Source organism: Telopea speciosissima, chromosome 8, assembly GCF_018873765.1.
Source record: "Telopea speciosissima isolate NSW1024214 ecotype Mountain lineage chromosome 8, Tspe_v1, whole genome shotgun sequence".
Lineage (NCBI taxonomy): Eukaryota > Viridiplantae > Streptophyta > Magnoliopsida > Proteales > Proteaceae > Telopea > Telopea speciosissima.
The window spans coordinates 44320236-44342069 of NC_057923.1; the positions used below are offsets into that span (position 1 = coordinate 44320236).

A 21834-nucleotide genomic window follows, 5' to 3' on the forward strand; every position below is an offset into this window, starting at 1 on the left:
CACAGCTTCAGGCAAAGAACAATATTTTCCGGTCTAGATCAGTCTAGATCTCATCAGGCAATGGATCGTACGTGGATACACCCATCTCCACCTTGGGGCGGTAAAGATTACCATCACCTTCCATGGTTGAAAAGGACTCCCTCTAGCTTTGAGGCTTAACCTTCTTGACACCCGTTTCAGGAATTTCCCTCACGCTACCATCACTGATGTCCAGACCACCCTGAATGATGGAACTGTGTTCTATACAGTATACCCCAATTATAATATCTCCTTGTTAGATCCCAACCTTCCAGATGCCTGGCAGTTTCTTGTACAGCTCACAGGTGCTCCTCAGAAGGAGTCTGCAATAGCAGCAACCCTTCACTACCAGATCTGCTACCGGCTCCAGAACCATGCGATGAATCTCAACACAGGCTATTCTAGTAATGATTCAGCCCTGTTTGTTCAGATCAATGATGACAGGATACCTACCATTACTCATGTACCCCGCCAAATCAGTCGTGTTGAGCTGATTAAGTTGATTCCCGAGTCATGGATCACTGCTTATGAATCCACTCATGCTGCTCCTGCTACTCCTTCAATCACAGCTACAGATCCTGTGTATACCCGGTTGGATGGTGGAAAGACTATGGTCACCTACCCTCAACCAGCTGATCTCTGCACCGCTGTTCCTATTTATCCTCAGGATCTCCCTGAGCGGTTACCCCATGTTCCTATTGAAGCTTTTGATAGTACCGGCGTACCTATCTACCAGTTCTCTGGTCCAACAGGTCATACTTGGTTTGATATCTGCAACTGTTCTGACTGCAATCATTCTGACGATGAAGCTGACTTTCCCAGATCAAGAAAGCCTAGGAAAAAGAAGAGCAAAGGCCTTGATCCTCTCTGGCAAAGGTACCAAGCCGGTTGTCCTAATGTTGGCCCTTTAGGAGAAGATCGAGGTCGCTACCAGTTCATCGTTGAATACGGGACTAGTAAACCCTGCTCACTAGGGTGTTGCTCCCCAGATCCCCCAAAACCACCATTTCAAGCCCCGGCTCAACTCACATGCAAGCCAGATCTACCCCCAGCACCACCTACTCCACCGGCATCACCACCATTGATGCTTTGGCAGCAACAGGCACAACACCCTATCCCTTGTTTTATGGCCTCTGGTTTTGAAGGAATCAACAGAAATTTCCCTGGCACAGCAGATTATGAAGATGCTGATCGTCATCACCATCGGTGGAAAGCCACTCCACCTAATGTTGTTGATAATCTTGGCCAGATGCCAGTCAATTCTTCCGTTGAAGCCCAGCTTAACTGGCAAGCAGAAAACGCCTTGGTTCAAAACCAATATCTATAAAAGTTGGTCTCCTACCAAGAGCGCCATATCCTTGCACTTCAACAGAACGAAATTGATGTGAGGTACCTTAAAACAAGGATTGAAGCTCTTCACCAAGAAATCCTGCACATTGCAACTACAATTAAGGACGTCGCTTATGCGTCTGCCCTTATCTCTGTCCGAGAAAAGGAAAAGAGACAACTTGAGGAACAGTTGAGGTATGCGCAGGCATCTTTACCTCCAACATCCAACACCAACAAGTCCACCCTTATATAGTTACCCCTTTTTCTCTGAGTCTTTTTCAGTCCCTCATCCTTCCCCGGATATTCCTCACAGCTTTCCCATTGCGATGTTAAAAGAAGTTCAGGAAAGACAAAGAAACCTTGGCCGTCACAAGAACCCAAAACAACAGAAGTTCCAATCTTCCCAACCTCCTATAGTTTCTTTACCATCATCTTACCTCACCCCCCCGTTCACACCTACCTCTCAGCCTACTTTTCAGACCATCCCTGGTCACACCCTACCTGGTCCCCCGCCATTTGTTCCATGGGTTGCTCCTCTAACCCAGGCCCCCCCAAGTAAACCTCCTCCCACAAAACCGGCTTATTCAACTCTTCCTCCAGCTCAAAACTCCAATTCTTTAAGCACATACCTCACCCAGCTGACCATGCAAGATCCCCTCCCGGATCCAATCCCTGTTCTCTCCATGACCAAGGAATTCTCATCAGATACCTCCAGTACTTGCGATACATATGAGGAACCTCCTCCAGTTTTTCAAACTCGGACCACCACACAAGGCCCCAGTAATACTGGCGCCAATACGGGAGCCACTCATCCAATTGTTGACAGTGAAAGCGATCATGAATCAGTTCATGCAGATGAGCATGTGCCCCAGTGGCCCCCGCCGCCACAACCTCCACTGGCTACTCCATTTTCAAATCAGGATCCAAAGCAATTGTTCACTCTTGATGGCATTCTTTTTCACAAGTGGCCTGACAAAATCTCTGAATTCCATGCTTGGTTAACAGCTGAATTGCTTTAAGAAGGGACCACTGATGCACGTGTCATTACAAAGTTCCTTGCTAGGACTCATGGTACTCTTCGTGAATGGTTTATGGCCCTTGGTGGTTATAGGCAACTCCAATGGTCTCAACTTCCGGTTGATGTCTTCATAACTCAACTTTATAATGAAATGATTGGACCAATTGAAAATGGCAGGATAAAGGCCCGAGAAGAATACTTCCAAATGAAGTGCTGTTCTTTTTAGAAGACAGACCTTGCCAAGCATTACACCAGGATGTTAGACAGATTTTACATCCTCGGAGGACTTGATGATCCAAACATGAAGCAAGTCTTTCTCAACTCTTTCCCTGAACCATTAGGAAAAGATGCATTGAAATCACTACAGCAGCTAGGACTCCGGCTAGATCAAGCCCCCATTGGCAGGCTCTATCAAGAGATATTGAGTGCTCTCCAGAAGTTGTGTGATCAGCAGCAGTTTTTCAAACAATGGGAGAAAACCACACATAAGATCACCGACGCCTGTGATACGTCCTATCTCAAGATCAAGTGCAAAGAGAAAGGCTGCATGTGTCCCTCGAAGAAGAAGTCTCATTTTTCCAAGTTTAGCACTCCGTCCCATGATGCTCGCTATAGACACTCCAGGCATAGGCATCCCAAAAGGCAGAATCATTTTCCTCAGAAGTATAAGTACTTCAAGCGAAAGAAGTTTCGTGGCAAACTTCTACCAAGTGCTAAGCTTGTGGCAAAACCAGACACTTTGCAAAAAATTGTCCTGATCAGAAGAAGAAGGCAAATCTCATGCATATGTTGACCCAGTTCTCTCTCCAAGATGATAAGGATGTAGACATAGAATCTTTGTATTCTATGGATGATGATTTTTCCCCGAACTTGCTATTTGCTGTTGAGAACCATGATGACTCTGACCCCTCTTCCGAATCTGAGTCCGATGGATTTGACCTTTTCTACCCGATTACACCCAGAGATCCCCCATCTCTTCCCCATTCTCATCCAGTTGTTAAACCTATGTTACCTGTCACCACAACCCCTCTTCCTCAAGCCCCCCTGTATATCTCAGCCACTTCTTGGGATCGTCCAATCAAGGTAATTGGCTATTTCGACACTGGCTGTACCATGACCATCTTAGCCCCTCATGTTTTACCATCCTACTACTGGAAACCCCATAAGCAGTATTTCACTGCTGCAGATGGAAAAACCTTCTCTGTTGACCTCATCTCTAAAGGCCCAGTTCGTTTCAAGTTATTCCCAACTCTCACCCTCAGCCATACAGTTCTAGGATCTTCTCTCCCCGGTCGTGATGTTCTTATTGGATTCGACCTTCTTTGTCGACTTCCTCATCTCCGATGGAGCGTCCATGGTCTTAGTTACAAGCAGCAGTTCCTCCCCTAGACAAATGTTTCCACTCTTTTACTAACAACCCCTCTTGCAGATATCAAGCAACAGTTAATTTCTCAGTGCAGTGCAAGCTCCCACACAGAGTTCCTGACAAAGTGTGATCATCCTTTGTGGCAAAATCCCCAATTCTTCATCCGGCTTCCTTTCAAGAAAAATGAAGATGCCAATCCCACCAAAGCCAGCCATTCTGGAATGAAGCCTGACCATCTTACATTGGCTCGCCAGGAAGTTGCCCTTCTCTAAGCACAGAATCTCCTTGAACATACATCCTCTCCTTGGGCATGTGAAGCTTTTTATGTGAACAAGCGTGCTGAACAGACTCGTGGTAAATTCAGACTTGTTATCAATTATCAGCCCCTCAATGCTTTCCTAGCAGATGATAAGTTTCCGTTACCCACTCGTCCAACACTCCTGCTTCAACTCTCTAAAGCTCTAAAGCGACTATTTTCAGCAAGTTTGATCTCAAGGCAGGTTTTTGGCAGCTCGGAATACATCCAGATGACCGTCCTAAAACAGGTTTTTGCATCCCAGGATACCACTTCCAATGGACAGTCATGCCTTTTGGCCTCAAAGTGGCACCATCCCTTTTTTAGAAGGCCATGCTACGGATCTATGAGCCCATACAATCTCAGGCACTTATTTACATTGATGATATTCTCCTATTCTTTGAGACAGAAGCAGCACACTACCAGCTCCTTCAACAGTTCCTCGACATAACTCTTCGATATGGCATCATGCTTTCTCCCAGCAAAATAGAAGTTGCAGTCTCCAAAGTTCATTTATTGGGAATCATCATTGACAAAGGAAAATTTGATCTCCAGCCTCACATTGGCCAATCTCTCCTTAAATTTTTCGATGGTCCTTTCACACGGCAACAGCTGCAGCAGTTTCTTGGCATTGTTAATTACATGACTGAGTTCCTCCCAAAGCAAATCCAATACACCAGCTCTCTTCATAATCTTCTCAAGAAAGATCCCCCACCGTGGTCTCTAGTTCATACTAAGGCTATTCAGTCTCTCAAGTCCATGGCACAGTCTCTCCCATCTTTGCAGATTCCATCCACTGGTCTTCGCATTCTCCAAACTGATGCAAGCGACACTCAGTGGGCAGCCGTCCTCCTTGAAGAAGCCCCAGACAAATCCAGGAAAGTTTGTGGCTATCGCAGTGGCCAATTCAAAGTCTCTGAACAACACTATCATTCTACTTTCAAAGAAATTCTGGCAGTTCGACGAGGCATTGAGAAATTCCAATTCTTCCTCATTGGCCATACTTTCCAGGTCGAAATGGACGTGACTTCTTTTCCAAAGATGCTCCAATTCGCAAAAGATTCTTCCTGAGCCCCAACTTCTCTGATGGGCACGATGGTTCTCCCAGTGGTCTTTCAAAGTCAAGCACATCAAAGGCAAAGATAACATTCTGGCCAACTTCCTGTCAAGGACCAAAAACCCTATTCCGTCATCCATCCCAGTTCTATGTATGCCTCTCTATCTTGGTGCATCTTCTTCCTCCTCAGGACCACCTATAGACCCTTTAACTTCCTTACTCCCAGCCCTTCCTCCCCCACTTTATTGTGATATTTCTCTTCGCACTTTGCAGAGTAACAACATTCAGACTTACCAATCTACTCTTGCAGCCATAATCCACAAAAATGGCCTCCAATTTGACTGGGTTGTTTGTCATCCGGATTACCCATTTCTTACCCCTTTTACTATCCGAGTCCCAACCATGTTTGACCAAGACTGTGTTGTATTCTTCTGGCATCTCCTAGCAGTCCACAAGATTGCTATAACCTTCAGCAAACCCAGCCTCCTACACTATCTCCGCATTGTTTCGTCTGTTTTTGCTAACCCTACTGGCACCTACTTCTTCCGTCTCCGGCGTCCCTAGTATTTGGCTTGTTTCTTATGTCTTTTTTCCCTCATTCCGCAATGGATCTCTATGCTCCAAGACCTTTCTAGTGATGATTTCTTTGTCACCTACATCTTCCATCGTCCTTCGGACTTCATCCACCATGACCTTGTCATCCCTCCTATCTTGGACCATCACCTAGTAGCTTATGATCCCTCGTACATCCTAAATGGAACCAGCCAGAATGACATTTTTATCCATCGTGATGACGATGACTCCACTAAAGTAGCTTGGTTGGACTTCATGCGCACCATGTGCATTCATAATGATGTGGACCCAGCCACCCTACCAACCTCCATTATTACTTCCACTGATATAGCCTGGCAAGTCAATAATCAGCTCCAGCATCCTGTCATTCATCATCTCATGCGTCACCATGTGGAATTTGAGATTGATCACGCTTTGGACTATGTGCCTTATTCCAGTGACAGTGGACCGGACACCGATTAGTGAAGAGATAAGGATTGTAAAAGTAACTATGGTTTGTTGTAAAAGTTACTATGGTTTGGTTTGGTTGTTTGGCTATAAATATGGCCTCTCATTGTACAAGTTAAAAAAAAAAAAAAACCAAGTTTCAGTTTCCTATTAGTATCACAGCCTCTCTTTGAAGCGGGAGTAAGGCTGCGTACATTTACTCCTCCCAGACCCTGCAGTAGCGGGAGCCTAGTGCACTGGGCCGTTCTTTTTTATTTATTTATTTATTTTTTAATTACATATAGTCAGTCATATACTGCATGCTTAGGGTGCCTAGGCAGTCACCTTGTTACTTAGACCCCCCTCCAACACCTTGGTCGCCTCTTGACAACTATGATTTATTGTCCGCACCCAGTTTTATCCATGTCTGACAAAATTGGTCAAACAGGTCGGTTAAAGTTCTTACCATTCAGTTCCCAGTTTTTTTTAAATACACTAGTATTAAAAGACAACGATTGGCCACCAGAGTGAAATTTCTGATACAGATCAGTTTTAAATACACTGGTTTTTTGTTCAGCTCTCAGTTCTCTTTTATTTTGCGATAGCATTGAAATGGCACTTGATGTTTGTAGGTCTTCTGTGTGGGTCTCTGGTGTTTGGATGAATATTGGTATTACAGCTTGTTTACCTTGTTCATGCTATTCCTGTTTGAGTCAACAATGGCAAAAAGTCGGTTGAAGACATTAACTGAGCTTAGACGTGTGACAGTGGATGCACAGACCCTAATGGTGTATCGCTGTGGGAGGTTTGCCATCTGAACTCCATTATTTCTGTTTCAGAATCATTTGAGTCATTAATTTTGGTATTTACTTTTGGTTTTAGGTGGGTGGAGCTCTCTGGAACTGAACTTCTTCCTGGAGAAATTGTCTCAATTGGGCGCTCTTCTGGTGAAGATAAATCTGTTCCAGCAGACATGCTTATATTAGCTGGAAGTGCAATTGTCAATGAAGCTATTCTGACAGGCGAGTCTACTCCTCAGTGGAAGGTGGTGCTCTGTTTCAATATGCTTTAATCTTCTTTATATCCTTATTTATCATCATCTGTTTCTTTAGGCTTTTTTTTTTTTTTTTTTTTTTTTTGATACATAGCATTTACTTTCTTCTTACACTTCGTGCATGATGACTTTACACTTGGATCTGGCCTTACCCAACCCCCCAAAAAAACTGTTTTTAAGCAATTAACTAAATAAAAATTGGGATATGGTTTGTAAATTCATTTTCTTATGGAATCCTGTGAAGGAATGGCATCCTAAGGGGTAAAATAGAGAAAAAAACAGCATCTCTGTTTCTCCCTACAGCGTTGCATCCTCTGCAAGCGGCATCTCAACGCCGCTGCATAACCCCGGCCCACCTCCAACCTCCGACCTGTTGATTATGGATCCAGCTTTCTGCGACACAACATCATTGTTTTTGAAGGCACTGGTGATTGGCGTGTTTACTCATGGTGTGGTGGAGCGGTGGAGCTGAATCTTGGGTGGTCTATGGTGGTGGTGGTGGTGTTAGTGCGGGGTTTGTGAACTCCTGAACCATGAGGTTTCTGTATCCGACGACGGAGGGCAACAAACCTAATTCTGGCATGTTCTCGTTTTTCCAGTGTTTTGGCTCATGAGAGCATAGTTAAAGATGAAATCTACAGTGCGGTCAGATCTGTTAACGATGGGCAAGGAGCGGGACGCAATGGAAAGAGAGATTGAAGCCCAGGTTCTTCAATTCAACTCCTTTCAGTGTTAGAAAATAAATAAGAGGAGAAAAGACAAACGAGCAATAGGGTTTGATCAGAGATTTTAGGAAAATAATTGTTGCTCTGGTTTCTGGGATGGAGACCTCGACAAGTCCGTTGCAGGCTCGGAGTTACCAAAGTTTGGCAGATAAACTACTCCTCGCATTACTTACATTGGTATCCATTTGAACTGCTCAATTGAATTCTTTCAAAATCCCTAAATTTCCATCGTTGAAGGTCTGTATTATTCTGGTTTTTCATCATACAGCTGGGTGCATTTATAAACCTTCAACACCTTACAACTTTGTCCACTTCAAATTGACATGGCTGATTGAGGTAATGAGGTAGTGGATGGTGTCCTCATCACCTGAGAAGGGAAGGACAAGGGGAGAGGGAAGATTACACCAGCAGGGGTAGACAGGGCGGAGAAAAATGCAGAGAGGGCTGCAACAGAGTGAAGAGAGAGATGCAGCACCGATGGTGGTGAGTGGTGGAGGTGCAGCTTAGAATCATTGGTTTGATTGACTAACTATGTGGGAAAATGAACCTTCTTTCTTTTGGCAAGCATTTTTTAAAGTAACAATTCAATTCAGTGCGGTAAAGGAAGCAAATGCACCATTTCCGTCAGGCAGCAATTAGAAATTTCCCCCCTTTTACCCCCTCTGTATGTGGTTCTCCATAAGATAGCATAAAAGTGAATTTACAAATTTTGCCCCTTCATTTAAACTCAACAATAGACTTCATAAGGGTTAATAAAAGAATAGTGAAACGAGTTGATTTCACTCTTCATCGTGGCATGTGGAAGGACCCATAAAAATTATATTCATGGATTCCCAAGTAAATTTTGGAGAACATGTAAAAACCTTTTTGTTGATAACGAATTGTTGGAATCGAAAGAGCCAAGGCTCTTGCACAAGAAACACAAAAAACAGCAAGAGGCACAAACTACATCCCCATAAAGGTCAACTGTTCTCAATTGATAATCTTGGTCACTTTACACCTTGTTTTGGTAAGTCAAATGCTATGAATTTGCAGATATCCGCTTCCACTGGAATTGGTGTTGGTAACTTTTTTTTCCCTTTTAGTTTGAATTACGAACTGCTCATTGTTATTTCATTCATTTGATTACTCGTTATTGGTTGATTAAGGTTGAGAGATTCTCCCGCTGAAACAAGTTCTGGTCATGGAGGTATAATATCTTCTACTTGGTATCCATCTGATGTCAAGGAACTAAAACTCAGGTTTTGAGTTGGGGTAATTTTTTTTTCAACTCGAAGGCTGGTTTCGATGGGTTTTAGATCTATTTTGGGACTGAAACTTGGTACTCAGCCTATTTTAGGCCATTTAAACACAATGGTACTATCAGATTTTGCAAAAACAAAGTCCAAGTAGGAGTTTCACTTCAGACCCTAGGTTGGTAGGCAACAACATACTAAAATACCCTACTCTACACATAATTGTTGCCTACTAAAATACCCTACTCTACACATAATTTAGTAATAGAAAGCAATCAAAGCATTCAATTAATGTAAAACAATTTAAATAAGCATTAGAAATGTTAAAGTGTACAATACATCAATCTGTTTAACAATGTTACATAAAATGTGATTGATTAATGCATTCAGTCCCAACTCGTGCCACATAGTCTTCCCATGTCATAGTGTTGCTGTAGTGTTGCACATAGATTTGGGGAAGAATTGTTTACTTTTCAAAAAATCTTCAAATTTGAGATAAAGAATCACAAATATGATGCAAATCCTTCAGTTTTGTAGCTGAATGTTGTCTCCAAAAGGTTGTATGTTGAAATCCAGGTGCAAAATGAGGCAACAGCAGGCAGCAGCTCACAGGGGAGAAAAATGGCTGAAATCTTAAATTTGACGAAGAACTCGCGAGTTCTGGTACTCTTAAAAGGCAAAATGGGTCAAAATATGGGTCGGATCGAGATCTTGACTCAATTGAGATTTCGACTGAGATATTGTAATTTTTTAACTCGACTGTTATCTCGTCTCGACCTTGGAAAAAACCGAGATCTTGTGAGATCTCACGAGTTTTAGTTCCATGCCCGATGTTTCCGTTATGGTTACTTCATATCAAGGATCGAGGTTTCGGTTTTGAGGCCACCAAGATTTCTCGGGTTTTGACCAGGTTTTGGTGGAAACCTGGGATTTGTTTGGGCCAATTGAAACTTAGGTTTCGAGGTCTAGAATATGGTTGTTTAACCAGTTTTTTTTTGTGTTGCCTATTTTTTTTTAATGTTTTAAGGGTACTTTGGGAACTAGTTTAGTTACTTACTGTCTTACATTGTATTTGTCATTTTTTACTTTTCACCTCCCTAGGAAGTTGTATGTAATTCTATATGTTGTGTTAGTGAAGTAATATAGTTGCGGTAGAGATCATTTCGCTAACACAACATTCTACCATCATCTCTCTTCTTCTTCTTCAACCTTCCACTCTCATCTCTCTCCTTGTTCTCTTACATTTTAACTTCCAACTTGGTATTAGAGCATACTTTGTTGGTTTGAGAGTCGAGTTACTTTCTTGTTCCTTTTTTCCCCTCTCTTTGGAACCCTAGGTTACAAAGGGGTTCCAAGGAAGGCACTATTATGTGAAATGTTTGAAGAAATCTTGTAAGGAGCATGAATGAAGACCATGGAGACACCAAGAGAAGATCTCATTTGAAGAAATAGGCACTTGGAGCTCAAATCAAGCAAAACCAGCCAAGTACCAAGTTACCGCCAGCTTTTTGGTGTTTCCTCTCTCTCCCTCTCTCTCTCTCATCCTGATAGTATTGGAGCTGGAGTTGGGCTCTTTTGGATTGCCCTAGGGTATACTTCAATCTCCCCATGGTCTTGTTCCGTGATTTTAAGAGTTGTTCCTCCACAACTCTCTTGGATAATATGGTACCGTCAGTCCTTGTTTTTCTCTGTTTTTCCTGTTATGTGTGTATGTGATGCTTCCAGTTGCTTTGTGTTGGTTAGGTATGTTGTTTAAGCCTCTCAAGTTGTTGTGTGATGAAGCTATACCTTGAAGAATGTGGTTAAGTTGAATTTCTTTGAGTTGTTTGCCCTGTTTGCTTACTGGACTTTGTTTCCCAGTGTTGGAAAAGATTTTTTGGGTTGAGAATGTACTCCCCATTTGACTTTGGGTGTTACCCCTACTTTGTAAGTGTGTTTCTTCATCATGTCTGAGATTAGTGAATCGACAGAGGTTGTTTTGAGTAGTGCTCCTACTCAGATGGTGTTTGACAACCCAAATACCCAGATTTCCATTGTGAAGTTGGACAATACCAACTTCTTGGACTGGCGCATTCTGTGAAGCTTTCCCTTCATAGTAGGGGGAAGCTAGGGTATGTTATAGGCAACATAAAAGCCCCCAATCCAAATGACCCAATGTATCCAAAATGGGAGACTAAGAACACTACGGTTATGACTTGGGTCATCTTCTCTATGAAGCCTGAGATTGGGAGGAGATTTATGCGACAGGAAACTGCCAAGGATATCTGGGATAGTGTTTCCAAAACTTTTGACCGAGTGGGTGATTCGGCTAAGGTTTATTAACTTCTCCAGAAGGTCATTACCATAAAGTAAGGAGATAAACCTATTTCTGAATTTAATAATATTGACATCGGTCTCTGGGAGGATTATGATCATTATAGGGACCTTCAGCTATTCGACTCGGAAGATGAATACGATTTACTGAACCCTTGAGAAGGAGCGTGTTCTTATTCTTCTTGGTGGCTTTAATCTGGAGTATGAGCCCATCAGGTTACAAATCTTTGGCCGAACTCTTCTTCCATCCCTGGATGAGGTGTGTAGTTATTAGCAGAGTAAGGAGACTCGGAGGGTAGCCATGAAACCTACTTCTTCCCTTGAGCTGTTTGCTCTTTCTTCAAGCTTCCATAGAGATTGGCGTGGTGGTGGTAGAGGTCAAAGGCCACCCCGTGGAGATGACAGAGATAGTTTCAAATGTAACCATTGTGGGAAACCTGAGCACACTAGAGAGAGGTGTTGGGTACTTCATGGACGTCCTTCTGGTACCTGTGGTGGATCCACTAGTACGCGTGGTGGTTGTCGAGGCTGTGAAGTTTCCACCTAGCATACAGGCCGATTCCAGCTCCCTCACCAAGGAGGATATTGCAGCATTTCGCAGGGTTATGTCACAGCTGGGTAGCTCACCTTCAGTGTCCTCCACAGACGAGCTATGTTTACACTTCGGCTTAGAATGGTGTGGCTGAACGGGAGAATCACCATCTATTGGAGGGGCTTGGTCCATGATGTTTGAAATGCATGTCCCTGCCCAAGATTTTTTGGGTTGAGAATATACTCCCCTTTTGTCAACATCGTCATCTATGTCTCCCTCCTTGTTCATGATTGATCCCAGACATAGTAATCAAGGTGGCAAGGTGACCAAGGCATTGGAGAGGGTCCAAAATCAAGGCGACACCAACAAGGCGGCAAGGCAACCAAGGAGCCTGGACGCTTAGGTGACGCCTTGATAACTATGATCCCAGATATCTAAAGTGATTACTTTGCGGGATCTCCCTCTCATCAATATTCACCACTTCATTATCCGTCCCAGAGCTGCTATAGTTATGCAACATATATTCGGTATTAGTTCTACTTATCTTAATACCTTTTGATTCCAAGGTTGTTCTCCATAGTTCCACTTTAGCGTTAATTCCTGCTTTTGTCTCATCTAGCAAAACAATATCATTTGCAAATATCAAACACCATGGGACCTCATCTTGTATACCTCTGATTAAGTTGTCCATGATAAGTGCAAACAAATAAGGGCTTAAGGATCCTTGGTGTAACCCAACTGAGATTGGGAATTCAATATGTAGTTCTCCATGTTACATTTTTCTAAATTATCTTTACAATATTTCTCCTATAAACTGTTGGACAGACTTTATTTTGCTTCAGAATTCTTCTTCACACCTGATGTGGATCCTTGTCAATATGTATGATGGAGAGAACCTAAGTCCTCACAACAAGTAGTTGGGAGAAAGCTTAATAATGATGATGTCATCATGACACCTGCCTTTTTTCTTTTTTTTGGGGGGGGGGTTACTTCTCTGGAATCCAATTTGACCCCCTGCATTATCAACATTTAAGGATATCCTATTTGGTAGTTAGTTTTCATCCCAGAATATTTTAATTTCATTTCTATATTTGGTGCAAATGTTTTTTTCTTCAGGTTTCAATCTCAGGTAGGGGAACTGAAGAGAAGTTATCAGTTAAGCGAGACAAAACCCATATTCTTTTTGGTGGGACAAAGATATTGCAGCATACCCCAGATAAGGTAGTTTGCTTTAACTAATTAATTATCACAACCATCAGGTTGTGGGTTCGAAACATGGAAACAACCTCTCTCCGAAGTGGGGGTAAGGGTGCGTACGTTTGTCCCTCCCAGACCCTGCAGTAGTGGGAGCCTCATGCACTAGGATGCTCTCTTATTAAATGATAATCATCATCTATCATCATCTGTCATCATCATTACTGTCAGTATTGATTTTATAGTTATGCTTGTTTTGGAAACACTCAAATTCTTACTGCTATCATTTTTTGGATCTAGTCCTTTCATCTAAAAACTCCTAATGGAGGATGCTTGGCAATTGTGCTACGAACTGGATTTGAGACTAGTCAAGGCCAACTGATGCGTACAATTTTGTTTTCTACTGAAAGGGTACATGATTTCTAATCCCTAGAGTTACTAATTTAGAATAAGGAATTTCATCTTTCTCATTCACATATGGTTTTTCAGGTTACAGCTAATAGCTGGGAAAGTGGGTTGTTCATTTTGTTCTTACTTATATTTGCGATTATTGCTGCTGGTTATGTACTTAAAAAGGTATCTTCTTTCTCCATGGGATTTTCCCATTTCTTGGTTTCTATTACATTATCTTTTTTAAGGAAAAACTAGATGTCACAAGCCTTTATGGACTTTCTTTTCATCACAAGGTTCACAGTTCCTTGCAACATGGCAGAATTTGAAAAATTTTGGAATGCTAAAAGTACACAGAGAAGAGTCCAATAAATGGTTCAACAATAAAATTTAAATGGGTCATGCAATTTGATTTGTGGCCTGTCCATAAGAGTCCCATCCATCCAATGCTACAATGACCGATCAGACCTCATTGTGGTAGAAATAGCTGCCAGATATTGGCAATGATTCTGTGAGCTTGTCTTTTTCGTTTCCCTCTTCTCCTTTTGCATGACAATGATGACATCTTAAATGCAGGGGTTTGAAGATCCAACAAGGAGCAGATACAAGCTTTTCTTGAGTTGTTCCTTAATTATTACTTCTGTTATCCCACCTGAGCTGCCAATGGAGCTATCAATAGCTGTTAATACATCTTTAATTGCATTGGCACGGCGTGGGATATTCTGCACAGAACCATTTCGAATTCCCTTTGCTGGAAAGGTTAGTAATACCAACTGTGAGAACAGCCCTCAGTTTGTTTGATGCTAATACCTGTGGACCCTGCACTCAATCTTACAGAGTACATGGATATTATTTTCCATTTGATTAGTTATGCTTAGAATACATATCCAGATAAATCTACAAAAGTGGTTTATTATAGTGGAAATAAGGCAATAACCCTTGGGTTGGGTTCTATATGTGTTGGGCCTTTGGTCCAATGGATTTCCTTTGTGATAGGCCACTTTAATGGGCCTAAAATTATGGGTAGGAGGAATGAATCAGGATTTACTTTATTATCTACTTAGTTTAGACTGTTATTTCTTTATTGTTATTAAGTGTTTTAGTTAGGCTAAAACTTTGTTAGTTAAAACGCGTTTAAAACACATAATACGGGCGTACTGAGTGTTGCATCAAGAAATTGCCTGGCGGTCCCTTCAAGTGCCGTAACCTACAAAAGGACCTGGGTGACAAAGGAGAACCGGTGTGGTTCCGGCCTAGGACTCTCCGATGCCTAAGTTAGATCTCTCTGAGTAAACAGATGAATAGTTAGAATTCAAGATGGGTTGATGGGGTAGAGTACCTTCACATTTATAGTAGAGTGTGGCGGTGTGGAGAGTCCCAGTTGATGACGAGTAACCCTCGTAGTAGATAGACGTTCCTAGGTAGTAGGATTCTTCTCTTGGTTGGTTGTTCCCCTACAGGGGATAGAGTCCCAATAGGGAGGATGTTCCTGGTAGATAGCCATTCGTACGTCTTTGTGTGTTGGATAAGGTCCTTGGTGCATGAGTCCATCTGGGACCATGTTGTTGGTAGGCGTTGCCCTATACCCATGAGATGATGTATATCTTGTTGTTGGCTGTAGTAGCTTGCGTGTAGTACCTGGACTTGGTCGTTGATGGTAGTAGCCCGTAGTACTTGGACTTCCGTGTTGGTCCTTTCCCATCAGGGCTAATCAAGTGAGGTGTAAGGTGGCCGGCCTCGGGATGGTCTTCCTACTTGGGCCGGGACACATGGTGGCTCACGATTGGCCGGTGTGATTTTGGGTTTATCACTTGCCCCCCACTCTCTTGGAACGGAGTGTCTAAGAGTGTAGTTTTCCCATTTTTGCAATAGTGAGGGGCTTGCTGTAAATAAACTCTTTTCGGAGGGTGTTCCTAGAATCTTTTAGTGAAATGGGAGAGGTTAAGGGTTCTAATCCCTCCCACTGCACTTTTTTCCTTTTCCTTCCCTTTTTCTTTTCTTTTTGGTTATATCTCCTTTCCTCTCTCCTCATTCTTCACTTTTCATTTCTCTCATCTCTTTCATACTTTTTTGCTTTTTCTTTTGCTTGGAGGCTTTTTCTTCCTTGCTTTGGACTTTGTTGCCATTCCTTGTGCCCCTCAAGTGTTTGCTCTTGGGTCACAATGAACAATGTGGCCTCTTTCTTGCTTTCTTGCTTTGCCATAGTTTCTCCTTCCCTTGGCCATTAGCCCTTGGTCCATCTGCTAGCTTGCCTAGCCTGGTCCATTCACCTTGATCACGTCTACGGTGCCTGTCGTCCTTACGTCCTCGTCGCCTTGCGCCCGTCTTGGTCTCGCACCTATCTCGCACCCTTTTTCCTCACACAATCGTGCCTCGTGCCCATTCGTGGCCTCGCGTACGTCTCGCCCGTTCGGCCTTACACCCGTCTCGTGCCTCACGACCGTCGGGTTTCGTGCCTTGGCCTCACGCCTGTCTCGGGCTCGTTGGCCTCGCGCCCATTGGCCTCACGCCCGTCTCGCGCCAGTTGGCCTCCCGCCTTCGGCCTCACGACCGTTAGCGTCTCATACCTGTCACGCGCTTCACGCCCGTCTCGTGCTTCGGCCCCTTTGTGCCTCGCATCTTCGGCCTTACGCCCATCTCCCGCCCGTTGGCCTCGTGCCCTCTGCCTCATTCCTGTCTCGCACCAATTGGCCTCGTGCCTCGCATCCTCGGCCTCACGCTCGTCGTGCCTCGCGCCCTCGGCCTCACGCCCGTTTCATGCCCGTTGGCCTCGCGCTCTCGGCCTCACGCCCTTCGTGCCTATTGGCCTCGTGCCCTCGGCCTCATGCCCAGTTTGTCCTGTTGGCCTCACGCCCATCTAGGCCCGTTGGCCTCACGCCTGTCATGCCTCGCGTCCTTGGCCTCACGCCCGTCAGCGTCTCTGGGGCCCTTGTGTGTTCAGCCTCATTGCTCGCAACTGCGGCCTTTCAAGTATCGCCTCGGCCGGAGATATATATTTTTTTTCTATGGTGCTTGACGGATTTCTTTGTTGTTCGTTGCAGTTCTTTTCCTTCTCTTGGGTTGGCAGCTTAGCATTGGGGGACTACCGCCTAAGTAAGTAGCCTTCCTCGTCTTTGTTCATGACGTCCAGCGACTCTGACTCCGCCACTGAGGTGATGGGATCCTCTGATGGGCCTTCTTCAGGGTCGTTTTCATCTGTAGATACTCTCCCTCTATTGCCTTCTCCTAGAGCTATTGTCAGCGATGAGGAGGGGGTCTCTGGTGACTCTGATCCTAGCAGGGGTCCAAGTACCTCTGGGGTGGTGCCCTCGGTTGTTAACCCTGCTAGTAGGATGGCTCAGTTTTTTGGCTTCCTGACGGCCTTGGACCTTGTATCCCTGCGCCAGGAATACTATATACCTCCCGAGGTTGTCCTTCGCGCCCCCCGGGGTCGACCACCGTGCTTTCTCCCACAGCGCAGACGAGATTTATCTTTACAGAGTTTTCTTTGCTTATGGCCTTCGCCTCCCCGTCCTACGCTTTGTTGAGTTGGTCTTGGACCACTGACACCCCATCACTGGGCAGCTAACGCCCAACTCCTGGAGGGTTATCTTGGGCTTCTATGCATTCTTTGCTGGGATGGGGCGTGCCGCCACTGTTCCTCTGTTCTCGCACTTCTATTCGTTGAGGAAGGGAGATGACGAGTGGTATCATTTCATTCGTCGTGTCCTCAAGGGGCCCTTTGCCGACTTTGAGTTCATTGACGGGCTTACCAGTTCGGTGAAGTATTGGAGAGATCGATTTTTCTTTGCCTACGGTCCCCCGATGTTTGCTGCGGACCACCTGGGAGGTTATTGACCTCAAGAGTGTGAACCGTCCCTTTGAGTTGAATGACTTCGAGAGTGACTCCCTCCAGCGGTGTTTGGGATGTGGTCCGTTCAACGTCCGAGAGTTGGACTCGGAGTATTTCCTATTCCTTTGGAAGCTGAGTCCTAATAAGATTTTTGTTCTCGTGCTTGTATTTGGTACTTGTGTCTAGACTTTTCTTTTTTATTTATCTGCTGCTGACTTGCTTCTTGTTCTTGTCTGCTGTTTGTTGTTTAGTGGATCTGCGACTGTACCCTGCCGTTTTTCGGGCTAATTCATGGAGGACGGCTGAGGACGCAGTTCCCGTGGATGACTCTTCTGCTGGGGTAGGGGACGCTGCGGCCCCTACTCCTCTTACTGTGGTCGTGGCTGTGGGTGCCAAGAGGAAGGGGGTCCTGACCCTCCTACCACTGTGAGGACCTCTCCTCGGGTTAGGCTTCCACGATCAATCCCTGCTGCTACTACTGCGCCTGGCGCTTCCATTCCACCCTCCTCCAGAGGCAAGGGGTGGATTCTTCTTCTAGTACAGCGGCGGACCCGCCCACTTTATCTCCTCTGATTCTTCCCTGGGATCTCTAGGAGGGTGCTTTCTTGTTCGGTGGCGGCGTCCCGCGGGAGTGGCTGGATAAGGGTCGGCTCCCTACTGAGTGTTTGGCTCTATAGGAGATGAGCCATACAGAGCTACTGCGGTCCCTCTATGGGGATCTTGCTTCGGTAAGTGGTACCTTCTGATTTCTTGCTATTTGGTACTTCGTACATTGGAGGCTTATTGACGATGACTTTGGTTGCAGGTCTAGCACCGCACTACTGAGGCGGTACTCCGCCCGGAGCGATTCGCCTTCCAGGAGATTCAGCAAGCTTCGAAGCTACAGAGTTTGGAGAGGGATCTTCAAGAGCAGAGGGCCGCTCGTGAGGAGGGTGTCGCCCGGGAGAGTAGGATGGTTGAGGAGATCAGCACCTTGTCCTCCAGGAGTGCTACTTTGGAGGCCCAGTGCTTAACTTCGAGTGCCAGGGTTCGTGCCTTGGAGGAGGAGGTCCGGATCGTGAGGCGGGGTCATGAGGCAGAGCTGATCCAGGCTGGTGAGTGAGCTATGGCAGAGTTTTGAAAATCTCGAGCCATCATTGATCTATTCTATGAGCACAACCAGGATGTGTACGATTCGAGGGTCTATGACATGGCGGCCTACGTGCTCGGGGAGACTCCTGATTACTACCTCTCTCGATTTTCGGGCTATATACTGTCGATCACAGTGCTTGCGAGGGTAGCAGATGTTCCTGAGGGTGCTTTTCTGCCTGAGGAGGGCGCTGCTCTGCCCGAGGAGGGTGTGACTCGCCCTCCAGAGGCTGATATGGCTTCTCCGGAGGAGGAGGATGTGACTTCCCTAGGGGAGAGTGCAGAGGTTCCTTGACTTTGTATTTTTTCTCGTGCGTGTTGAACTTGGAACTTTCAAACCTGGCTTGTAATTATTGTTGCCTCTTACTTTTGATATTTGTGATTGAGTTCTCGCCTCTTGTGTGTGTTGTTGCTTGTCACTCGTATATCGCCTATAAGCCTTGGTAGTCATTGAACCTTGGTGGCCTTGAGCCTGGGTGGTCCTTAAACCTTGGTGGTCATTTGACCTCGGTGGCCTTACGCCTCGGTGGTTCGTGGACCTTGGTGGCCTTACGCCTTGGTGATCCGTGGACCTTGGTGGTTATTTGACCTCGATGGCCTTACGCCTCGGTGGTCTGGGGTCCTTGGTGGCCTTACGCCTTGTTGGTTATTTGACCTCGGTGGCCTTACGCCTCGGTGGTCTGGGGGCCTTAGTGGCCTTACACCTTGGTGGTCCGTGGACTTTGGTGGCATTATGCCTTGGTGTTCATTTGACCTCGGTGGCCTTACGCTTTTGTGATCCGTGGACTTTGGTGGCCTTACGCCTTGGTGGTCTGTGGACCATAGTTGTCATGGCGCTGGAGAGGGTTGCATGGCGACCTACGCCATGGCGTCCCTCTTTGATTTCTTCTTCCTGTCTTCGATCTCTTCTTCCCTCTTCGATTTCTTCTTTCCCTCTTCGATTTCTTCTTCGATTTCTGAATTTTCTTCTTAAAACTTGAGAAATAATAGAGAAAAAATAAAACATGGCTTGAGTATACATCTATTAACACATTAAAAGTAGAGAAAATAAAAAATAAAACATGGTCGACATGCTCGCCATGTTGATATATCGACGTGACACCCCTCCACCGACTTGGATCGCTGTGACGCCGTGATAACTATGCTGTGGACCTTGGTGGCATTATGCCTTGGTGGTCATTTGACCTCGGTGGCCTTATGACTCGGTGGTCCGTGGACCGTGGTGGCCTTATGCCTTGGTGATCCCTGGACCTTGGTGGGTTTATGCCTTGGTGGTCATTAGGTCTCGGTGGTCTTACGCCTCGGTGGTCCTTGGACTTTAGTGGCTTTATGCCTCGGTGGTCATTAGACCTCGGTGGCCTTGCGCCTCGGTGGTCATTAGACCTTGGTGGCTTTAAGCCTTGGTGGTCATTAGACCTTGGTGGCCGTACGCCTCGGTGGTCCTTGGACCTTGGTGGCCTTACGCCTTGGTGGTCAGTAGACCTTGGTGGCTTTAAGTCTTGGTAGTCAGTAGACCTTGGTGGCTTTAAGCCTTGGGGGTCATTAGACCTTGGTGGCCTTACGACTCGATGGTCCTTGGACCTTAGTGGCCTTACGTCTCGGTGGTCCTTGGACCTTGGTGGCCTTACGCCCCGGTGGTCGTTAGAACTTGGTGCTTAAAAGTGCTCGACCGACGGCCGAAAAGTAGACGACAAAAGTAGACGGATGTAGCCCAGAACAAACTATTTACTTCAAACTTAAAAAAAATTTCAAATCATCCTTGAAAACGGAATACTGTACTGTGATGCTGTAATGCGAACTACTGTGGCTGAAAGCCGACTACTGCTACTCTACTCTACTGATAGTACTTCTTCAGATGCTCTGAGTTCCAGGCACGATTTATCTTCTTGCCCCACGGAGCGGTACATCCCTGAGCGTATCTGCTTGGAAATTATGTAGGGTCCTTCTCAGTTGCCCTAGGTCTCCTTGGTGGAACCATATCGAACCATCTCTATCTCCTCGAACTTCTTGAACTCCTTGAACTTCTTGAACTCTTTGAACTTCTCGAGCTCCTCGAACTTCTCGAACTTCTCAGACTCTACCTCTAAACCTCGAGCTCGCGTCAAGTATGACGCCTTACGTTCATCCTTTGCCTCGTACTCCTCGTTTATTTGATTTACCATGGGCTGGGAGTCACTTTGTACGACTAGGTGGGTGACCTGGATGGCCTTGCAGTTTGCAGTTCGGCAAGTAATGCCTTGGACTCGGCCTCATTGTTAGATGCGTGGAAACTTTTAGGGCTGGTGGTCATGAATCTAGCCTTGCTCTTTGCCGCATTACTCGATCCGTCCACGAACATCTCCCACGACCCTCGATCATGCTCCTCACTCGACCCGTCCGCGAACATCTCCATTTTGCACTCGATCTGTTCCTCGAACGTCTTGTTGACCATTCTCTAATAGGTCGCCCCGGCGTTTTTTAGCCCGAATGGCATGACTGGGTAACTATAGTCCTCTTTAAGGAATCCCCCAGCTTGTACTACCTTGGTGGGGTTGTCCTCGCTAAGGGGATATGGGACGAGGTCCTCCACTGGCCTTCCTCTTCTCTCTATCAGTTCGTCTCTTTGGTTACTGACAAGGTTCTCCACGCATAGCGCCATTCCATGGGTATTGCCGTTCTTCTTGACGAAGGTCGCATGGCACTTCCTGGCTTTCTTTTGGTCTCCTCGGACCTCGCCCACCCCATTCTCTATTGGGAACTTCATCTTCAGGTGGATGGGTGATACAATTCCTCGAAGGGCCATTAGAGATGGTTGCCCTAGGAGGCCGTTGAAAGATACCACGGACTTGACGATCATGAACTTCACCATAAGTGTCATCTGTCGAGGGTGCTCTTCAAAGGTGACAGGCAACTCTATTGTTCCTCTGATGGAGGCGGTAGGCCCGAGAACCCGTGGAGGTAGGTGAGCTCTGGTTTGAGTTGGTCGTCTCCGAATCCGAATTTTCTGTAGGCTTCTAGTGAGAGCACGTCCACGGACGCCCCAGTGTCTACTAACATCCTATGCACGGGTTGGTTGGGTACCTCCACTTGTGCTACCAGGGCATCCTCATGTGGAAAGCTCAGTCCTTCCAGGTCTGCATCCGAGAAGAAGATTACCGTCTCGGTCTTAGTTACCTTGCTTGGTTTCTCTGCTACTCCCACGAACCTGGCATGGGCTTTGGCCTTCCTAGTAGACTCCTGCCCCGGTCCTCCCAGTATGGTGAGGATGGGGGCTCCTTTGGTGCCGCTTGGTTCTGCTCCATCTTTCCTCTCTTCCGGGCGGTCTCTCCCCCTATCTCGGTCTGTTCTTCTTTCTTCCCGCTGCAGCTTT

General features: G+C 45.6%; 1 protein-coding gene across 1 annotated transcript in view; it reads left to right on the top strand.

Moving 5' to 3' along the window:
* The window catches only part of LOC122671346 (probable manganese-transporting ATPase PDR2), a 110771-nt gene that overhangs the window by 36129 nt on the left and 52808 nt on the right, over positions 1-21834 (top strand). The window contains exons 6-11 of the mRNA XM_043868506.1: positions 6715-6887; positions 6965-7127; positions 13058-13162; positions 13436-13546; positions 13625-13711; positions 14102-14284. Of these exons, the coding sequence (XP_043724441.1) occupies positions 6715-6887; positions 6965-7127; positions 13058-13162; positions 13436-13546; positions 13625-13711; positions 14102-14284 (822 nt within the window). The remainder of the gene's footprint in view (positions 1-6714; positions 6888-6964; positions 7128-13057; positions 13163-13435; positions 13547-13624; positions 13712-14101; positions 14285-21834) is intronic.